Here is a 20,037-nt window from a genome sequence, read left to right on the forward strand (position 1 = left end):
TACTTCCCTTCTGCTCACCCCCTCACCCCCTCCCGCCTGGGACGCACACTTCCTTTGCTCCTTTCAGCCGCAGTCCACTCTTCCCCAGGTTCACCCAGGGGAGACCCACCTCGACGGCTTCCAGGTCCTGCCCATGGTCCTGGGACTCGGCGGCGGCCACCTTGCCGGCCAGCCAGGTTTCGAGAAGCCGGGCCTCCCGCTCGGCGCGGTGGAGCTGCAGCTGTTCCCGCCAGCCCCGCGCTCGGCCTTCCGCCGTCCGCAGCAGCCCCGAATGGGCCTCCCCCACCGCCCGCAGCCGGGCCAGCACCTGCGCGCTGTGGCAGGAAGGACAACCGAGCGCCGCCCTTCTCCGCTAGGCCGGACCGCCGCGCCTCTGTGGGGAGAGCCCGCCCGCGCCTCGCACCCACCTCCCGGGGAGCTGCCCGCCCTGGAGGAGGGCGGCCCCCTGCTGCAGGCGCTCCAAGCGCGGCCCGAACGCCTCTAGGAGTCTCCTGGTGGCCTCCAGCCGCCGCAGGGAGGCGCGCGCGGCCTCAGCACTCTGGGCCCCATCCTGGGTGTGCAGCGCACAGCCCTGTTGCTGCAGCCAGGACTCGGCCTCCAGGAGCTGCGGGGCAGAGGGGACAGTCTTCCCTGGGAGGAGGCCTCCAGGGCTCCCGGCTCGGAGTGGGGGCCGCAGGGCTTTCCGCCGTGGCCGAGCTCGGGACCCCCCCGGGGAGCTTTCTCGCTCCCTGTGCCTGGCTCTCCGCCCCACGGGCTCCGGCCTGGCCTGGCCTGGCCTGGGAAGGGAGTATCAGCATTTCCAGAAAGTTCCAGGTCATCGGGAACGTGATGATTGACAACCACCGGTTTAGGAGGGAGGGGCCGTGCTCCCTGGCGGGAGAGCTGGGGCAGAGCCACAGAGCTGGGGCCCGTCCTCCGAGCCCCGCGTCCCCTCACCTCCGTCAGGAACTGCTGGGCCTCCTGAGCCTGCTGGAGCCGCCGCCGCCTCTGCGCCGCCTCGGCCCGCAGGCAGCCCACGGCGTCCTCCAGCTGCTGCGCGCGGGCAGCCACGGCGCGGCCGGCACCCGCCTCCACCAGCCGGCGGCCCGCGTCCACCACGGCCTGGGCCAGGGCCTCGTGGCTGCTCAGCTCACGCTCCAGGTTCTGTGGCGGCGGAGGAAGACAGGGCGGGGATGCCAGCGGCCGCCCGGGCACGGCGCTCCCAGCACCACTGGCTCAGAGCCTCGGGCTCAATCTGAGCCCCAGCCCCCCCCCCTCCCGCCCCCCGTTCGAGGCGGGAGGGTCCACACCTGGTGCTTCTCCTGCAGGCGGCGCACGGCGCTCAGGCTCTGCCCGCAGTCCCGGGCCGTGGCCAGGGGCAGCTTCTCCTGCACCCACGCCAGCTCCTCATCGGCGTCCCTGAAGAACTGCAGGACGAGGCGCCGGGCCTCCAGGGCTGCTCTGCGCTCCCGCAGGGGCGCCCGCAGGCCCTCCAACCTGCAGCAGCGGACGGTGGGACCAGGGCGGGCGCCCCGGCCATCAGCCATCGGTCAGGCCCGGAGCCCACGCGCTGGGTGCCCCTCATCCTGAGGGAAGGGGGAGCCCTGAGGACACAAGCTGGAGGGCAAGGGGGATACACAGGGGCAGATCTACCTCTGAAGCAGCCGCCGGGCCTGGTCCTCCACGTCCTGGGCAAGGCAGCGGCCTTCCCCTGTAATGACCTGGGCCTGGCCCAGCAGCAACTGTGCCTGCCCGGCCTGCCGGTCCACCGCTGCCTCCAGCTCCCCCTGGGCCCCCATGAGCTCGTCCAGCTCAGGCTGGGCCTGGTCCCCGATGGGGTCTCTCAGCTTGACCTCCACAGGCTCCAGCCAGCTCTCTAGGTCCTCCACACTCCGCCGGAGACGCAGAGCCTGGGGCAGAATGTGAGGTGGGCACCAAGGAGAGGCCCAGCACCGCCTCCAGCCTGCTCCATGGCGCACAGAACCCACCTTGCAAGCCTCTTGTAGCGCGGCTGCCTTCCTCCGGCTATTGGCCTGCAGCTCGTCCCAGAGCTCTCCCAGCTCCCGCAGCCGCTCCTGGATGGTCTCCGAGGCTGGGTGGCCCTCCTGCAGCAGCCTCTGCCCCTCCTACAGCAAATACGGTGCATGGACTCAGGACTGCTGGTGCCAGGGGACTGGTGTTGGCTCTGCCCACCAGCCTGTGTGCTGTGTGACCTCAAATTCTTTAACCTCTCTGAGCTCATTTTCCTTATCTAAATAATGGAGTGAACAATGGTTCTTTAGTTTAAATGAGATAAAACATTAAGAATTTTTTAGGGATGCCTGGGTGGCCCACTTGCTTAAGTGTCTGCCTTCAGCTCCGGTCATGATGCCAGGGTCCTGGGATTGAACCCCATGTTGGGCTCCTTGCTCAGTGGGGAGTCTGCTTTTACTGCTCCTTCTCCCTCTCCGTCTTGCTTGTTCTGTCTCTCAAATAAAATCTTAAAAAGAAAATTTTTTTTTCAGAACAATTTATATTGGAGCCAGCCTGGGGCCAGGACCTGCCCTTTGTAGGTAGGAGAGGGTAAATTTAAAAGATGTGACATTTGGACTCCGTTACCCACAGGACTGCTAGCTATGCCCTCCTCCATCCCCTAATATCTTTCCAAGATGGCTTTAAAAGCTATCAGTCAAAATGTCATCTTTAAGATTCTTGAAAAGGTACTGTTTTTGGAGAGGGTCCCCAGGAAAGCTACTGCTTCTCACTACCCTTGGGTGCTTAGCATGGTGCCTGTATACAGAAGGTACTCCATGAATGTTGGCCATCCATTACCATGGCTCAGAGCCATTGCCAGGGCTCTGCGGGGTCTCCCCATGCTCTGGCCTGCAGGACTGTCCCACAGGCCCCAGGGGCTCACCATCTGCAGCCTTTGTTGTTCGTGGACATTTGCATCTAGCTCGGCCTGGAGACTCTGCTGCTTCCACAGCTGGGCCTGCAGCAGAGCTGGGTCCCTCCAGCCCTCTTCCAGGGCCACTGAGTTCTTCTCCCTCAGCCACATGGCCACCTGGATGTATGCAGAGGACCAGGCTTGGCTACCTCAGGGCCTCCCATTCCCCCAAACCCCTGGGCTGCCCGGAGCAAGGGTGGCCCCGTCAGGAGCAGATCCTTTCCCGCCACAACCACTACCCACACCCTGAGCCAAGGGGAACCTCAAAGGATTCCTGCAGGAGAGTCTGCAGCTGCCGGAGCTCTTCCAGCTGACGGCGGCGGGTCCCGGCTCCTTCCACCAGTGCCTCTTTCCTGCCAGAAGGAGGGGCTCATGGGCCCTCAGTTCCCCCCACTGGACCTGGGGCTGCTCCAGGGGGTGTGCATGTGTGTGCCCTTCCAGCCGGCAACAGCCCTTCTGCATCAGCACACCCTGAGTCTGGGGGTCCCTTTGAACTGGAGAGACATTCTACTCCCCTTGTCACTAGTGCCTGTGATGGGCTGAACTCTGTCCCCCCATCCTTATGTCGAATCTGCCTCCACAGTACCTCACAATGTGACTGTATTTGAAGATAGGGTTTTAAAGAATTCAGTTTAAAAAGGATCATGAGGGTGCATCCTAACAGGTGCTCCAGCAGGTGGCACACACCCAGGGACAGTCATGTGAAGGAGGAGAAAGACGGCCGTCTGCTGGCCAGGGAGAGAGGCCTCGGGACAAACCAACCCTGCCGATATCTTGATTGAGGACTTTTGGTCTCCAGAACTGTGAGGGAATACATTTCTGGTGTCGAAGCCACCCATCTGTGGTACTTTGCTGTGGCAGCGCTCGCCAACTAGTACAGCATCTAAACCCACTTCTTTGATCACACGCTGCTATTAGGAAGAACTTCGAGCAGTGTCCACTCAAAACACACATGTATTTTTGCGTGGTGTCTACTGATTTGCATATGCGCCTACCTCTGTACCAATGTATCAGGTACGTTGCCATATGCACAAAAATAGAAATTAGAAATGTGATCTAAAAAATAAATAAATAGGAAAAAATCACCTACACTGCCCGCATCTATAGTTTCCACACCGGTGTGAGTGGAAACCCTTGCTGGGGTGACCAAACGGTGTGGGGGGGAGGAGGAGATGGAGAGAGGCTTGATGGAATGGGAACCCCCTTGCCCCGCCCCCCACAGAGGATGCCAGAAGCCAGCAGGGAGGGCTCAGCGTGGCACCATGCTCAGGGACAGCAAGGCCGGCCACCAACCACCTAAGGTGATTGGGGGTCAGGCAAGGAGGGTGTGATGGAATCCAGCAAACCAACATTTGTCATCTGTCCCCCCACAGGCCTCCTGGTGGCCAGGTGGGGTCCCACATGCAGAAAGTAGGAGGGAATGGCCCCACCCTGCCCCGGCCACGGTGCCCACACTGACGGGCTCTCTGGGGAAGACAGGGACCCCCGCCAGTCTGAGACCCGGCTTTTGGCTAAATCTGCCTTGGTAAGAGCCTGAGAAGAGCTGGGGGAGGTAGCTGAACCAGATGGGCTTTTATGAGGAAAAAAGGCAGAGCCTGGTATCTCTAAGCTGTGCCAGCTTCATTTAAACGAGCATGAGAAATGTGCTAAGACATTAAGGGTACCTTCTCAATCCTCCCCACTACCCGAGGAGGCAGGTATTGTTACCTCCTCCTTGTAGACCTGGCATCTGAGAGGCATCTGCCCCAAGTCCCACCATGAGTGGCCAGCCGCTGTGCTCTGGCACCGTCATTCCACTAGGTCACCTCTCCTTCACTTTGCTGGTAGACGCTGTGCTGGGCGGGGTGCTGGGGTTTTGGCATTGACCTCAGACTTCGGAAAGGCTGGTGAGTGTGGTCATCCCGCCCACAGCCCAGAGCCAGAGGTACCTGAGGAGCATGGCCTGGCACCGACCCAGGGCACCCTGGGCATCAGGGTGCCCACTCTGGTGCAGGCTGCGGGCTGCGGCCTCCAGGGTGCTGATCTTTTCAGCCTGTGCCTCCAGGTCCCGCTCGAGCCCTTTGTGCTTCCACAGGAGGGTCTCCACATTGGCCAAAGAGTCCTGGCAGGAGTAGGGAAGCCGATAAGTCCACAGGGCTGCCCCTCCCATCCCAGGCTATCTGCTCGCCCCGCCGAACAGCCGTGCCACCACTCACTCACCCACATGGTGAGTGCTCTGCCCAAACACATCCCTCTAGTTTCTCAGGGCTGCACTTGGCTTCAGGACAGTGATCTTAGCCAGGGAAGGTACTGGGGATAAGGGTCAATGTCAGAATGTTCAAGGCAGGTGGAGTTTGTTCACGTAATAGGACTACCCCCTCCTCTGCATTCCGGTCAGACTGCATCAGCACAGGTCGAGCCAGCCCCCGCTTTCTCTGAGGTCTCCCCTGAGTTAGGCTAGCCTGCCACTGGGTTGGGAAAGTGGTTGGAGCAAACCTCTGTGCAGGGAAGCGAGGAACGCAGAGGTGGGAAGTTGTGGGAAGGAGGCAAGGGGGGGTCAAAGGCCACGCGCACCCCCTCGAAGCCCCCGGGACATCCCCTGTGGGGCCCAGCCCTGGGTGCACAAGAGCCACCCGTGGACGGCTGAGAGACCAGTGACCGATGCGGTAGAGGGCAGGGAGAGCCTCCTGGGCGGGGGAGCCCGGGCAGTGCCGGTTGCTGCTTTTGTAAAACCCTCATCGGCACCTACCCCCAGACCGTCGCCGGCTGGGCAGGCCTCCTGGCTGCAGAGCCAGCTTTCCATCTGCTCCACAGAACTCAGAACCAGCTGTCAAGAAAGGAAAAGGCAGAGGACATGAGCGGAGGGTCCCGTCGCTGCAGGTGGAGTGACTGTTGGGTCCAGAGGAGAAACTGGAGACTGAGACACCTGGCTCTAGAGGATGAACCCGCAGCGGGCAAGACTTGCTGCAGACACGCTGAGCGGTGGGCAAACCCCGAGACGGCAGCCTCCCTGGGTTTAGCGGTGGGGTTAGGACGGGGGCAGGATGAGGCTGCCTGCCTGGAGCTCCAGGTCCTGCTGCAGCTGACGCTGGTGCAACTGCCAGGCGCCCTCCAGGCTGTTCAGCTCCTGGTCTAAAGCAGCCAGGGCCTGGCGCGTGGCGGCGGCGGACGGGAGCCTGGCTGCGAGCAGTCGCTGCCCGGTGCTTCGGGCCAGGCTGATGCTGTCTGCTCGGGAGTCCAGCTCGGCCTGGAACAAGGCTGGCCTCAGATCCCCGGGGCTGAGGCTCCTCAGGGACAGGAGGCACAGCGGGAGGGGGACGGGCGGGAACAGAGCCAAATGGGGGGCGGAGGCAGAGGAGAAAGGCGCCCAGGGATCCCTGGGCTCCGTAGGGGGCAGCGCAGAGAGGAGGCAAGGCCCCAGGGGCCCAGCCCTCACCTTGAGCTCCTGATGCTCCTCCAACCTGCGCTGGGCCTCCGCGGGGTTTCCGGGGGCGCTCCGGGTGTCCATCTCCACCCGTAGCTTCCGCGCCCAGACCAACAAGTGCTGCAGCATGGCCTGCAGGGTCTGAACTCGGTGCAAGGCGTCCAGTGACTCCCTCCTGCCCACAGGGTTCATCAGCTGGTCCTGGGGGCTCTGAGACCATCCTCTCGCCCACCCCCAACCAGTGCTTTCCGTCCCTGAACCCCCTTAGCCAAAGAAGGGCCTCTGGGCTGGGAATTAATAGCTGGATAATACCAACGGTTATTCGAAGGATGGAGAAAGGCTCTCAGGGGAAACTGGGGTCAAAGGGTATTGCAGAGACTGAGACGCCACAGGGATGGAGTCTGTGAGGGCAGGGAGGGAACGAGGCCCAGGGGTTCCTACCGCTTCTGGGCCTCCCTCCAGAGTTGCCACCAACTGTCCATCATCTCCCGCTGCTTGGGGCTGAGGCTCTTGGCTGCTCCAGGGCTCTGCTGGCAAACGCGGCCCACCTCTCGCTCCAGGGGCTGTGGGAAGGAGGCAGGTTGTATGTACTCAGGGGGGCCAGGGCTGCAGGAGGCCCCCTGGCCTGTGAGGGGCTGTACTGCAGGATGGGCCCTGCAGCTCTCGAGATCACGAGGCCGGCCTGCCCTATGTGCCTGCCCGGGGACCCCAGAGGAGGCATCGTGGGCAGGGCCCACCTCCACGCCCAGCTGCACACCTCCACCTGGGCCTGGAGGAGGCCCATGTCCCGCTCCAACTCCTTGTGTTTCCGTATCTGCCTCTGCACGCTCTCCAGATCTTTCCCAAGGTCCAGGGCCTGGACCAGGGCAGCCTGGGAAAGAATGCGGCATTACTGGCTTCGCCTTTGCCCCCGCTCCTCCCTCACTGCAGAGGAATCACCAGCCACTGGTTTCTGTGTGAGAAGCACGTACCCCCACCTGATTCCCTTCCCCATGCCCCCCACCAACCACAGGCTCCTTCCTTCTGTGAAGGAGGAAGATTCCCAGGAGAGCCTGGGGACAGAGTTTCTTCTCACACAGTGATCTGTTTGTGTGGTGCCTCCACACACCTCGTCTCGTCTGTCTCTCACTCCTCTGGGGGAAACCGAGCACTGACAGCCAAGCCTCTGGCTGCAGCAGGAACCAGAGGAGTGAAAACAGTGAGGCCACAGCCCCCTGCATGGCCAGAACAGGGCCCCGTCTGTGTCACGCGGGACTTCTTGGGGGGCAGTTTCTTCACTTCTACCTCTGCCAGCACGTTTCTCTGTGGTTGCTGACAGGGTCCAGGGCAAGCCTCCTGTGTGCTCTGGGCTTGCTCAGGGACAACGGAGGGAAGAGTGCTTGGGGGAACAGTGCTCTGGCCTCTGGCCGGGTGTTTCTGGAAGCCAGGTGGGTCAGCCTCCAAGCCTGGCATGGGGGCTTCTGGGATATCAGAGCTGATATCCTGAGAGCCCCTGGCAGATCCCTTTCCCCAGCTCTGAAGGACCCCTAGTGGCATCTATCTTCAGTCTCCCAGCTGAGGAGGAGAGGAGGCCTACGGGCGAGACACCTGGGAAACTCGGGGTGAGGGCACCCAGCTGGCTGTTACGGCCTTTCACTGCTTACCTTCTCCCTAAGCCGCTCAGTGAGCTCATCCAGTTTTCTGGACAATATATGCATCTCCAGGGCTCCCTCAAGCTGCTGCCGGTACCAGAGTAGGTTGCCATGGAAACTCTTCCATCTGGCAAAGAGGGTGGAAGGCTGAGGTGAGGCGGCCCTCCAGCCCCCTCTCTCCTGGCCCCACTGCCTCCCACTCTGGGACTGGCCTGCTGTTCAGCTCATGTCGCCGCTGGCGGATGGTCTTGACTTGCTCAGGGTCCAGCTTCTCGAGCTTCAGGGACAAGTCATTGATGCTCCTGATGTGGGTGTCATCCACCGTGTCCTGTGAGGGTGAAGGGTGAAGGCACCTGTGACACCCACCCCAAGCAGTCAGCACACGGAGGGTCTGGCCGGGCCCGAAAGGGGGTGAGGAGCAGTGTGACTGGGGAGTGCAAGCAGCTGCACCACATGCCGGGGGCAGTGAGCAAGAGACACTCATGGCCTGCAGCCCCAGCGTCCTCTCTAAGGCTAGAAAAATGCTCCTGGGTCAAAACTGGGCAGGGTGGCAGGGCCGGCCGGCAAGGATTAACGGAAGCCTTCAAGTTAAATTGCTCAGAAAAGCAATTGATAAGAAAGCAAGAATAAGAACTGAGAATAAGAATTGGCAAGAAAAGTAAAGCAAGTGGTGAGCTTGGGTCTCCTGGTGTTTGAGTGTCTGCACCCCTAGGAGTCACAGGCTGGGGCTGCTTAGTGACAGGGGCTTCCGGGTCCATGAGCCGGGGCCCCTGGCAGTGGGAGGGAGTGTGGGGGTCCTACCACCAGCAAAAGCAGCCTGTGTTCCTAGGGCTTGTTAAAGTCTCCAAAGCGCTTCCCTAGGAGGGTCGCATACGAGCTAGGCAGGGAAGGGGGTTCCTCTCCTACAGACGCTCTTCAGAACAGTCAGAGGCTACCATGGCTAACGTGTGGCAGAGCCAGGATTTGAGCCTCGCTCCTTGAGTCTCTCTGGTTCTCCTTCTACCACAGCACCTGGCGGAGGCTGCGAATTCCATTACCAGCAAAGGGGAGCTTGGGGTGGAGCACTGCAGCCTTGCAGAAATCATACATGCTTCCCCCAGAGGGAGGAGGTTAGCGTGTATTGGCTCTAACACCTGACTATGACTACATCGGTCTTTCTTTCATCTATAGCATATAAGAGAAAGGGATTTGGGGGGTGCATGTGGGGGCGTGGTGATGAGAAGCTGAGAGGCTGGATGAGGGTTACGGGCAGCTGCAGTTTGCGGATAGATTATCCACTATACCCAGGCATACGTGCATTCTTTTTTCAAATTTTGAAACGATTATAGATGCACGGGAAATTGCAAAAGTGGTAGGGAGAAGTCCCCTGTACCCTCCCCCCAGCTCCCCCTTACCACACGCAGGTGGTAAGCACGGAGCGGCAGTTTGGAGCCCTTCCCTGAGCCTCGCTCATCACTTCTCTGAGCAGTCCTGATTCCTGTGGGGACCTGTTGACCAACCTCTCCCCCCAGGGCCCCCTTACCTGGGCCCAGACTCCTCGGAGCTGGTGGAGCTGCCTGCGGAGCTGCAGACAGTGCTCAAGGTCCCGGCCGAGGTTGCCTACGTTCACCATGGCATCCTGTGGAGGCCGAGGGGTGAGGACCTGGGGGCAGTGTCTGAGCCCCAGCACCGGGGGCACCCAGCACGGGGGGGCAGGGGGCAGTTTTGGGAAGTTCCCGCTGGGGTTCCACCTGTCAGGGATCCGGGGAGCTACAGGCCCAGGGCTCCTTGCCCCCATCTCTCAGCCCCGAGGCCCCATCCCTGACTCTGCTGGCTGGGTCTTACCATCTCCTGGATCCAGGCATCTGCAAGGTCAGCTCTCCTCAGAAATTCCAGAAAGTTCCACCCGTCCTCTAGGTCCTGGCGCCGGAGAGCCAGCGCCTGCTTCAGCTTCCGCCAGCACTCCTGCAGTTCCCACAGCCTCTGGGAGACCTCTCCTGCCCGAAGGTGGCTCTGTGCCAGGAGAGCCTCGCCATCCTGGGAGACAGGATGCCAGGAGATCTTGCCTGTCACTGCCCCCATCCCACCCCACCTGAGTCCTTCCCCCTTGGCCACCTGAGAGCCCACACTCCGAGGCAAAACTGGGGCCGAGGGCCTGGCTGTTACCTTGGTGACAGCGGTTATGACCCCCTCATGGGCCTGGACCTCAGCCTCGAAGGCCTGGTGTTTCCGCAGGAGCCTCAATTTATCTTTCAGGTCCCCAGGAGGGATTGGCTCTTTTAGCTGCTGGACTCGCTCCTCCATCCAGTCCTGGGCCTGGTGGGGGTGGGGACACGAATCCCGTGATGCCGGTGCTGCTTCAGCCCGTGACAACGTCCCACGCACCCACTCTCTGCTGTGCCCAGGTGGTTGACTGCCAGCCCCAAGGGCTGGGCAAGGCAGGGCCAGGTAGATGAGATCCAGTGCTTCTGGCCCAGGAGGACGTGTCCCAGGGCCAGCTGGCCCCCAGCCACAGGGAAGGGCTGGCAGGGCCTTTGGAGGTGAGGCTGGCCTGCTCCAACGCCCTAGAAGCTTGGCTCCGTCCCTCTGCCTCCCCACTTCTCTCAGGCCTGGCCCTCACAGGCTCAGTAAGCAGTCAGGTCTCTGCCCACTGTATCTCTGAATCAAATGCTGTGGGTCCCAGCGAGGGCTCTGGGAAAGCCATGTAACCCTCCAGACTTCAGTGTCCTCATCACAGGGGTGTGGTGAGGCCTGAAGGCACCTGTGAAGGTTAAGGTCATCTGTACACCGTAAAAGGTGGCCCACGCGGAAGGCACGGGGCTGGGGGTGGCCCTCTGACCTGAGTCACAGCCCTGGTGAAGCCAGTCATCAGCAGTGAGGTGTGCAAGGCTCGTCTCCGGCCCTCTGCCAGTTCCTTCACTCGAGCCCGATGCTCTAGCACTGCGTGGAGCCGCTCCTGCACCTTGGGGTCCCCATGTGTCTTTGCCTGCTCGCACAGAGCTGACTCCTGGGGGGCAGGGGCAGAGTCTACTGTTCCCCCATGCCAGGAGGCTGGAGCAGGGCCCGCAGGGAAGCCCTTCCCTCAGCCCAGCATGGCCCAGGGCTGGCTGGTCCTCCCAGAGAGCCAGAACCAAACCCGCAGCTCCCCAGTGACCTCATCATGTGGAGCCAAGTGGCCCTGGCATCCCTGCCCTGTGGCCCTGTTCTCGAGCTGTACATCCCACTCTGCTCAGTCAGCTGCAACCAGGCACCCCTATTCCCACAGGCTGTCACCGTATGTCACCATTACCTGTGGGTGCGCACCAAGCACTCCATCTTTTGTTCCGAAGTCTTCAAAGTTCCTAGACTCTGCCCTCTTCTCCCCTACCCCATCCCAGATTCCTGACCACGCCCAGTTCTCTCAGAGCCTATTACCTTCTCATCTTGGGCAGTCAGAACTTTCTGGAAAGTGTTGTGTTTGCGGATCAACTGCTCTACCTCTTCCACTGAGCTCCCCAAGGCACCGGCTTTCAGGGAGGCCTGGATCACCCATGGAAAAGTCAGAGGGGCCATCAGGGACTACCCAGACAGCTGGGCCTCCCCACCCCCATTTGCCTCATCTGTGCTGAGGCAGCAACGCACAGCTTCTGTGCCTATCAGGGAAAAACCCAGAATCCCAGGAGGCAAGTAAACGAGTAAGGGGAGAGGAGAAAGGGAGTAGACCGTGTGCACGGGGAGGTATGTTGTGGGGTGAGGGGGACCTGCCTCCTGGGCTGTGAGGATCTGTTCCAGGTGGTCACACTTTCTCAGGAAGAGCTGCTCCCGGTGCACAGTCTGCAGCTTCTCCTCCTGCCGCTCCCAGGCCTGGAACACCTGCTCCCGCTCATCCTGCAGGGCTTGCAGCCATTCCTGGACCTGGGGATGGGCAGGTGGGAGCCCACAGTGGGGAGAGCCGTGTGGACGAGGTGAAAGATCCCGAGGGAAGCCCCCCGTGGAGCAGCCAGTGGGGCAGAGTGGGGCAGGATCAGACTAGGGCAGGGCAGGCTGGGGGGGCACCAACAAATGGGCCCACCTCCTTCATGGGTGTCCCTACATCCAGAAGCGCCTGCTGGCCCAGCTGGGAAGCCCTCTGGTGCAGGTCCTCACGGGCCTCCAGCTCGGCCCGAAGCTGCTGGTGGGCGCTGAGCGTTAGAAGGCCCCCACTGGGCTCCCGGGAGCTCTCCTCTCCCTGCAGTTCCCGCCGCACAGCGGCCGCCCAGGAGGTGTAGTCCTGCACCTGGGTCCCCAGGAGATGGAAGGAGAGAGCTGGGTGAGGGCAGGGCTGGGTGGCAGAGACCCGGGTTCTGAGGCCCAATGACAGCCCGCCCCCTTCTGCTCGCTCATTGGAGTAACTGAGCTGTCCCAGGTCAGAGCCTCAGCTGAGGCTCCTGGGGCCTTGTGTTCTTGGTTCCTCTGCTCTCATCCAGCCTCATCCTTCCAGGCCCACGAAATCTCCACATCTGCAGCCTCCTCAGCACCCTTACCGAGACTCATCACCCTTTGCTTTTGGGGCTGCTCCTGCTTAGAAGCTCCTTCTCCTCCTTTCTGACTCCTCCAAGCTTACCTGCTCCTCAACGGCCAAGCCTTGTTTGCATCCTGGAGGCTTCCCTGGCACTGTGACATCTGTCACCTTGTCCTCGGGATTTCTACTTTAATACTTATCAAGTGTCTTCTGCTGATTTGTGTACACACGCATGGTAGAGCTGGAGGGGCCTTGGATCCTTGTCCAAACACCTCGTTGTGTAAGTGAAGAAGGGTCAATAGCACAATGTGTATGAAGGAGGTTTGCAAGCTCTAGGTCCTCACAGAGGGCGACAACTCGGACTCTGTGCCTAGCCCAAACTGACGCTGCTAGAAAGTAGCAGAGGTAGAACCCTCAAATCGAGCCTATTCATGGTGTCATAGTTTGCGCCTCCTGGTTCACCAGGCACTGAAATCTGGGGGTTCCCGGGATAGCCTGTGGCCAGGGCCCCCACCCCAATCTGACTTCTGGAGTGTTAGGCTGATCTTCCTGGCTAGATCAGCTCCATGAGGGCAGCAAGTCCATCTAACGCAGCTTTGTCATCAGCCTTCTCTTCCCACCCACGGGACCCAGTAGACAGTGAGACACAGATGTTAAATAGATGCTAGCTGATCCTGACGTCACTGTCTAGAACATTTGGATCTCTAACTTCTGGGCTATTTTCCCTCCCCAGGCCCAGCTGGGCCCCTGTCTCCTGCCTGCTCTGTTACTCACCTGGGCTGCTGTTGACTCAACCTAAGGAGTCACTGCTACATCCCATGTGCTCAGTGCTGTGACCAGCCAGCCAGATATGCAGGCGTACCCACGCTCTTCTAATTCATGTCCACACTGGGTTTCCCTCCAGAGCTTGAGGGCCTCATTAGTACATGCAAGTGCATTGCATGGTAAACACACACACACACACACACACACACACGCACGCACGCGCACTGCCCAAGAGGAAGGAGCCCTCACTGCTCTGTGGAAATGGGCCAGGAGGCATGCCCGCTCCAGTTGGGTCCGGCGCTGCTCCACGTGTAGCTTCAGGGCCTCCCAGGCCTGCATCAGAGTCTGCTGCCTCTGCTGTACGGCTTGGGCCTGGGGCCCTGGCCCCAGCTTCTGTACTGTGCTTGCAGTCTCTAGCAGTTCCTGCAGCTGGGGTCAGGGTAGAGGATAAGGAGGGAAGGGTCATGTCTTCCTAGAGGCTGAAGGGCCTTCCCATCCCACAGACCTCTCCTTAAGCCATGCCCTGCCAGGCACAATAGGCTCTACTAGAGGCCCTGCAGGAGTGTGGGAGACCCAGAGGAAGACATGGGCAGGCCTGAGGGGGCCTGTAGGGGCCTGCATGGCTCACCTGCCACCCAGTGCCCACCAGCTCATGCTCCAGTTCCTTGTGTCTTCTCAGCTGGGCCTCCAGCCCACGCAGGTCTGGGGCCACATCACTGGGGAGGCTTGTGGCTTTTTCCTGAGGTGAGGAGATGGCCAAGGCCATCAGGAATCGAAGGCGGGGTATGAGCCTGGGGTGGATCCACTTCTAGAAAGAATACCCTTTCTCCCCCTTGGGCTCATACCCGGACTTGCTTGAGGGCTTCCAACAGATCTCTGTGTACTCTGAGGGTGACCTCGGCATCTTGGAGCAGGTGGCCTTGGGCCTGGGTCAGCTCCCATAGCTCCGACCAGGCAGCCCTGTCCACAGGCATGTGGAAGACCGACAGGTCAGTCCACCCTTCGCTAGTCTCATCAGCCTCCTCCTCTCTGGGCTGCATCCAGGACGGGCCCAAAGCTCCCCTTCTGAGCCCCTGTCCTGCCTCGGGGCCTGCCTGCAAACCTTCCTCCCTGGAGCTTGTGCGCCTTTACCAGGAATTCAGTCCTTCGCCACTCTCTTGCTCAGCGCCTGATTTCTACGCTTTGTGGTATTTCTTCCAGCTTATGTAGTCCAGTCTCAAATGTCAATCAGATTACAAACGCTCAAGGGCAGAAGCCGCATCTTCTCTCCATTCCTTATTTACTCAGCCAAGTCTCACTGAGCTTCTAAGACTTCTACCGGGCCAGGTTCCACAGACAAGTCCAGCCTGGCCTCAGAGCGCACAGGCTGGGGGGGTCCACAGCAGCCTGGAGGCAGCTAGGCAGTTTTTACACATCTCCTTCCCCAAGTCCCAGGAACCAGTGTTTGGAAAAGTGTCGGGGGGGGGGGGGGGGCTGGGCAGGACTCCCTGACCTGCACACCCAGCCCTGCCTCCCTGCACACACCGTGGTCACCAGAGGCTGACCCAGCCTCCCAGGACCAGCACCCTCTCCAGACACCTGGTGGGCAGGCAGAGCCAGTGTGGCCCTCAGAGCATCCTGCCCTCTCAACACCCCAGGAGCTGCCTGCACAGCTTGCTCTCCCAAATCTGCACCCCTGGCCTAGCCCACTGGGCACTCACTGCAGGTCCTGCTGCCTTTGACGGGCATTGGGGGCCGCACTGTGCCCGAGGTCCAGCAGGCTCTCTACTAGCTGCTGGCAGGTAGTCACCCGCTGGCCACCCAGCTCCACTTGGTGCTGAAACCTTGCAAACCTGGAACGGAGGTGCTGAGGAGAAGAGGGGAGTGGGTGACATAATGGCCCCCCACTGGCAGGGCAGGAAGCAGCCTGGGGAGCAGGTGCCTCCTGACCATCTGGGCAATGAGGGGTGGGACAACCACTATGCCTCCATATTGTACTCAGAGGGCCTGTCTTCAGCCAGCACTTGTGACCGCCACAGCCCCCTTCTCCATGGCCCTATAGGCTGGCCCACTGTCCCCAGCCTTCCACCTGAGGGTATCCTCAGAGCCCCAGCTCTCTTCTCACCAGGATGTGCTCATGGTCTTCTCCGAGGCTCTGCTCTGGCCTGGCTGCCTGCTTCTGGCTAGCCAGCCAGCACCGCAGCTCCTCAGCCTCCCCCATGAACTCATGCAGTTTCAGTGTCCCCTCCAGCTCACAGCCCCTGTGGGGACAGCCCAGTTCGCCCAGGTGAGCTGCCCACTCCCCTGGGGACAGCTGGCCCAACTGGAGGGGGCACCTTGAAGGAGCTTATTCATGGTCTGCATAAGCCTGTGGCTCTGGATTCAGGGAACACTAAACCCAAGGAGGACAGTACAGGGCAGCGGGTGCATCTACAGGGAAGAAATGGGACCTGGGAGCTGGTGGGCTGAGTTCTTGCCAGTGGGCCTCATTCAGGACTTGACAGAAGGAGGTATCACCCAGCAAGGACTCATCTGACACATCTCTGTAGGCCTGGAACCATAGTGTCCTTCCAACTCAGGGTCACAGTATGGGGATAGTCAACTGTGGCTAGGCCCCCCTACCCAGAGTGGGTACAGTGCTCCTTACCGTTTGGCGGCCAACTCCTGCAGCACTTGCAGCTGCTCCCGGAGCCTCTCCCGTACCACGCCCAGCTGCTCAGAGGTCTCAGGGCCAGCCAGGGTTTGGACCCTCTGGTCAAGCTCCTCCAAGGAGCTCCAGTGAAGAGCTAGTTCCTGCCGTAGGGCCTGCCAGTACACATGGACCCAGGCCAGTCTCAGACTTGGTGGCTCATTCACCTCTACATTCACCTACCCACCCATCCATTCACCCCTGAATGTCAGACCCATCCATGTACCCATCTACCCATACATTGATCTACCCATCCATTCATCTTTAACCCATCCATGTGTCCATCCATCATCTACCTACCCAAAACTGATGGAGTTCTTACTGTTCCAGAAAAGTGAGGACATAGCCCTCAGAGGGCTTGCTATTTAGCAAGGAAGTGTAAATGCTGGGTAACTGGGGCCAGGGAAAGGAAGGTACTAGAGGCACTGCATAGACCCTCCCAATAGAGTAGACAGAGATGGCCAGGGTTAAGCGAGCTGCCCAGGATGTCTGGAATACCAGAGCACCACAAGGTCATAGCTCCAGGCACACCCTGTAGGAACGGCTGAGAGTCCTCAGTCACAAGACATGGAAATACCAACCACTAGGGCTCTACACAAAACCATGTCCAGACAAGAGGATGCTTCAGTGCCAACCAGAACTGGAGCTGCTGTGGGGCCCAGAGCTGTGTGGTCCTGAGAGTCCGATTCCGGAAAGGGGAGGGTACTCCAGGCCTCCCTCCCTTTAACTAGGGGCTGCTTGCGGGGGGAGGTAGGTTTCAGGAGAGCACTTGATTAATTTGAAGGATGACATTCAAAGTGTGAGAGGAAGAACCCTGTGGAAAATGTGGAGCGGGTTAAAATAGGTGACTCCAAGAGAGGAGAAAGTGCTGGGCAAGAGAGGAAGAAGCCAGAGAAATCCTGAGGTCACAGGGGTATAAACTGGTCAAAAGACAAAAGAAAGGGACAGGAGTTCTTCAAAGGGTTGTCTGCAGAAAGGGAGCCCTGCGGATGGGCAGGGTACCTTGCTAGACTTGGGCTGGCAGGAAAGGAAGCTGGGCATGTCTTCCAGAAGAAAAAGTGGGGCTCTGAGAAGGAGGATGTGCCCTTTGGGAGGGTGACAGCCCTCCCCTTGTGGATCATCGTCATCCCAGTCCAGGATGTGTGGAGGCTGCCCAGGACATGGTACCTGGTGCTTTTCAATGAGCCTGACGGTGGCTCCCTGGTCTCCACCACAGTCCTGACTGCTCACCAGTGGCTGCTTTGCCTTCACCCAGTCCTCTAGCTCGGATGCAGCCAGAAAACACTGCCAAGAATGAGGACACCTCACCTTGATGATGTCAGATGGGATCCTCCACCACCCCCTGGAGACATCATGGGAAGCTCCCCAGAAGCCAGCACAAAGAGGTTTCTGTGCCTACTGGATACTAGCCAGGTCCTGGGCCCGGGTGTTCACAACTGACCCACTGCTCTGAGAGTGCCAGCCCCTGCACGCCTCACTCGCGGTGGCTGCCGGACGTTCGCCACTCCCCCCAATCCTGGTGCTCGCTGCATCCTACCTGCTGCAGAACGACAGCCTCCTGCAGGCACTGGGCCTGCACCTCACATGCCTGCTCCAGCTCTGCCCAGCGGCCTGCCAGCTTTTCGCACTGCTCCACGATGCACTGGGCATGGGGGTGCCCTGAGGCTGCAAGGCTCCGTCCAGAACCCAGCACCTGCTGCACCTGTCCCTGGTGGGCTTTCACCTCCACCTGGAGCTCCTGCCACAGGACAGGATGAGGGGCTGCCGCCCTCAGTCACAGGGAGACTGGAACAGAGCCATGGAGGCGGCTCTGGCTCCCACAGGGGCAAAACTCCTGGGCAGGGAATAACTGGGGGCAGAGACTTGGAAATCAGGATACACCGTTTCATGACAGAAGGCTTCTGAGGTCTAGAATGGGATGTCAGGGATCTGGAGAGTTGAAAAGGGGACCGTTACCTCGTGCTTGTGGCGAAGGCTCTGGGCACCACTCAAGCATTTGGCGGAGCTGGCACTGGGCATGTGCTCGGCCACCCAAGTGAGCTCCAGGTTACTCAGTTGGTAGAACTGGTACAGCCCAACTGAGGCCTGCAGCTGTAGGCGCCGGGCAGCCAGATGGCCCTGCAGGGACTCGAACCTGGGTGGAGGCAGAAGAGATGGTGGTGGTTGGGAACAGGTGGCTTCCCCTGGTGGGGCTTTCCACAGCCCAACCAGGGACCCATGAGGAACAAAGTAGCGGACAGAGGAAAGCCTCATCTGATGACTGGCAGGCAGCTGGGCCTGGGGCCCAACCTTTCACCCAGACAACCTGCCTGACTTCAGATTGTGGGGTGCTGAGGAAGCCTGGTTGGGGTCTCTGGCCTTCCTGTTCTGGGAATGACTTTACTCAGAAGGAGGTCTGGACCACCTCAGGTCCTATGGATGCTGCCGCTGGGCTCACTGGGTAGAAACCATCCTAATGTTCATGTGCTGGGGGTGGCACACAATGGGGTGAAGATGGAAAAGCAGGTGGGTACCTCAGTAGGTACTTTTGGGTCTCCTCCATGACGGTCTGGGAAGTGAGCCCCTGGTGGGCCTGGGAGACGAGAGCAGCCATCTTGCTGGCCAGTGCCTGGCTCTCCCTTTCCAGTTGGCAGTGCTGCCTCTGCAGCCCCCGGCTCGAGCCCAGGTCCTGCCCGGTTTCTGCACTCTGCAGGGCCCCCTCCAGCTGCTCCATCTTCTTCTTGGCATCCTGGGGAGGGCGCAGGGTATGGATCAGGCTCTGCAGTACAGCAGCCCACACTGCTTGCAGCTCACCGGATTCACGGAGGACCTACTAGAGACTGTTAACTTTGCTGTTGTCCACCTACCACCTTCCCCCTGAGCCTCGCCAACACTCCTATCCCCTCGTGCTTTTTCCTCTGTGGGGATTCAAGTTGTGCTGACTACACACTGCACACACAGGAGACAGTTCTAAGTTGGCAAAGCCAGGCTCAACTCGCCACAGGCCAGAGGCCTCTAAAGAGGGCTACTCCAGAGTAAGCAGAACACCCAGACTCTTCCCCTCCCTTCCTGCCTGTTCCCACCCAGCCTAGCCCAGCACAGCCCCAGTCTCCCTCCTGTGCCCCGCCCCTCCCTTCGGCCCACCTGCAGCAGCCCCAGAAGCTGGGCCTGCTGCCTCGCCTGCCGGAGCTGGTCCCCATGCTCCGCCATCTTGCGCTTCACTGCTTCCCACTTGTTCCTCAGGCCCTGGAGGCTGCTCTGCACATCTTCCTGGGCTTGGGGCCTGCTGCTCAACAGCTGTCTCCCAACCTGGAGTGGACACAAAGACTAAGGGAATTCTGTTGAGTTGCTGGTACCGTGAGTGGCCACAGCAGGCTGGACTCAAGTGGCAGAGGTGGGCGGGGGTAGTTGGCTACAGGTTGCTTTCTACAGGCTGCAAGCACTTGAGCATTTCATTTGGCCCCAAATCTGTGGGCAGAGGTGGGCGGGCTTTCCTCTGATGCCCCCAGGTAGAGCCAGGTGAGCGGGCAGCAGACTGCAGTAGGGAAGGTTTTGTTCAGGTGGAGGCAGCAGGCACTGGAACTGCCCTCAGAGCTGGGGGCGGGTGGGGGCGGGGGGAAAGCCAATGGAAACATTCCAGGCTGTTTGGGGACCAAGACAGAGGGGTACCCAGCTGAGTGGAGGAGGAGTCTGTGGGATCCTAATTCTGAGATAACGGAGAATGACTCTTCCTTCAGGGAGTTTGTTCCACGAAAGCACACCATACACCAGGGCTGGGAATTTGAAGAGGAATAGGCCCTGCACCCTCGGCCCGTGCCCCCACCTGCTGCAGGCCCTCCACGTGCCCAAGGTTGGCCAGCAACTCGCGCTCAGCTGCTTCGTGCTGCCTGAGTTGCTGCAGGACTTTGCTGGGCTCTCGGGAAGGCTCATCTGCTGCCCTCCGTCCCTTCTCCTCTATCCACAGCACCAGCTCTGCCACATCCTGCTTCCATTTCTGCCCAAGAACCAGAAGAGAATGGGTCTCACGAGCAGAGGTGAGGGGGTCTCATGGACCCCCATGGGAAAGAGCAGGAGCCAGAGCCAATCCTAGTGTGCAAGGTGGGGGCTGGGGTGACCGCTTGCAAGTAGGGACAGGGAAGCTGAGATTGGTAGAGAAAGGTTTCCCCCTCACAGTAGGAGGCAGCCCAGGGAGTGACAGCCTGGCCCCATGGTGTCCTGTGCCCAGAG

At 60.3% G+C, this 20,037-nt stretch overlaps 1 protein-coding gene across 1 annotated transcript in view; it reads right to left on the reverse strand.

Annotated features, from left to right (window-relative positions):
• The window catches only part of SPTBN5 (spectrin beta, non-erythrocytic 5), a 47,666-nt gene that overhangs the window by 9,360 nt on the left and 18,269 nt on the right, over nt 1-20,037 (reverse strand). Inside the window, exons 20-54 of the mRNA XM_038580144.1 lie at nt 19,634-19,804; nt 18,955-19,119; nt 18,345-18,559; nt 17,788-17,965; nt 17,369-17,569; nt 16,999-17,115; nt 15,790-15,947; nt 15,268-15,403; nt 14,864-15,009; nt 14,009-14,123; nt 13,792-13,902; nt 13,413-13,592; nt 11,970-12,173; nt 11,663-11,812; nt 11,333-11,437; nt 10,758-10,925; nt 10,085-10,234; nt 9,764-9,955; nt 9,462-9,557; nt 8,152-8,267; nt 7,952-8,066; nt 7,066-7,179; nt 6,750-6,871; nt 6,321-6,483; nt 5,943-6,131; nt 5,634-5,711; nt 4,834-5,006; nt 3,168-3,258; nt 2,876-3,022; nt 1,968-2,105; nt 1,633-1,889; nt 1,290-1,476; nt 937-1,143; nt 408-604; nt 110-314 (exon numbers count right to left, since the gene is read on the reverse strand). Coding sequence (XP_038436072.1) covers nt 110-314; nt 408-604; nt 937-1,143; nt 1,290-1,476; nt 1,633-1,889; nt 1,968-2,105; nt 2,876-3,022; nt 3,168-3,258; nt 4,834-5,006; nt 5,634-5,711; nt 5,943-6,131; nt 6,321-6,483; nt 6,750-6,871; nt 7,066-7,179; nt 7,952-8,066; nt 8,152-8,267; nt 9,462-9,557; nt 9,764-9,955; nt 10,085-10,234; nt 10,758-10,925; nt 11,333-11,437; nt 11,663-11,812; nt 11,970-12,173; nt 13,413-13,592; nt 13,792-13,902; nt 14,009-14,123; nt 14,864-15,009; nt 15,268-15,403; nt 15,790-15,947; nt 16,999-17,115; nt 17,369-17,569; nt 17,788-17,965; nt 18,345-18,559; nt 18,955-19,119; nt 19,634-19,804 — 5,457 coding nt within the window. The remainder of the gene's footprint in view (nt 1-109; nt 315-407; nt 605-936; nt 1,144-1,289; nt 1,477-1,632; nt 1,890-1,967; nt 2,106-2,875; nt 3,023-3,167; nt 3,259-4,833; nt 5,007-5,633; nt 5,712-5,942; nt 6,132-6,320; nt 6,484-6,749; nt 6,872-7,065; nt 7,180-7,951; nt 8,067-8,151; nt 8,268-9,461; nt 9,558-9,763; nt 9,956-10,084; nt 10,235-10,757; nt 10,926-11,332; nt 11,438-11,662; nt 11,813-11,969; nt 12,174-13,412; nt 13,593-13,791; nt 13,903-14,008; nt 14,124-14,863; nt 15,010-15,267; nt 15,404-15,789; nt 15,948-16,998; nt 17,116-17,368; nt 17,570-17,787; nt 17,966-18,344; nt 18,560-18,954; nt 19,120-19,633; nt 19,805-20,037) is intronic.

The sequence above is a fragment of the Canis lupus genome, chromosome 30 (genome assembly GCF_011100685.1).
Source record: "Canis lupus familiaris isolate Mischka breed German Shepherd chromosome 30, alternate assembly UU_Cfam_GSD_1.0, whole genome shotgun sequence".
In the NCBI taxonomy this organism is placed as follows: domain Eukaryota; kingdom Metazoa; phylum Chordata; class Mammalia; order Carnivora; family Canidae; genus Canis; species Canis lupus.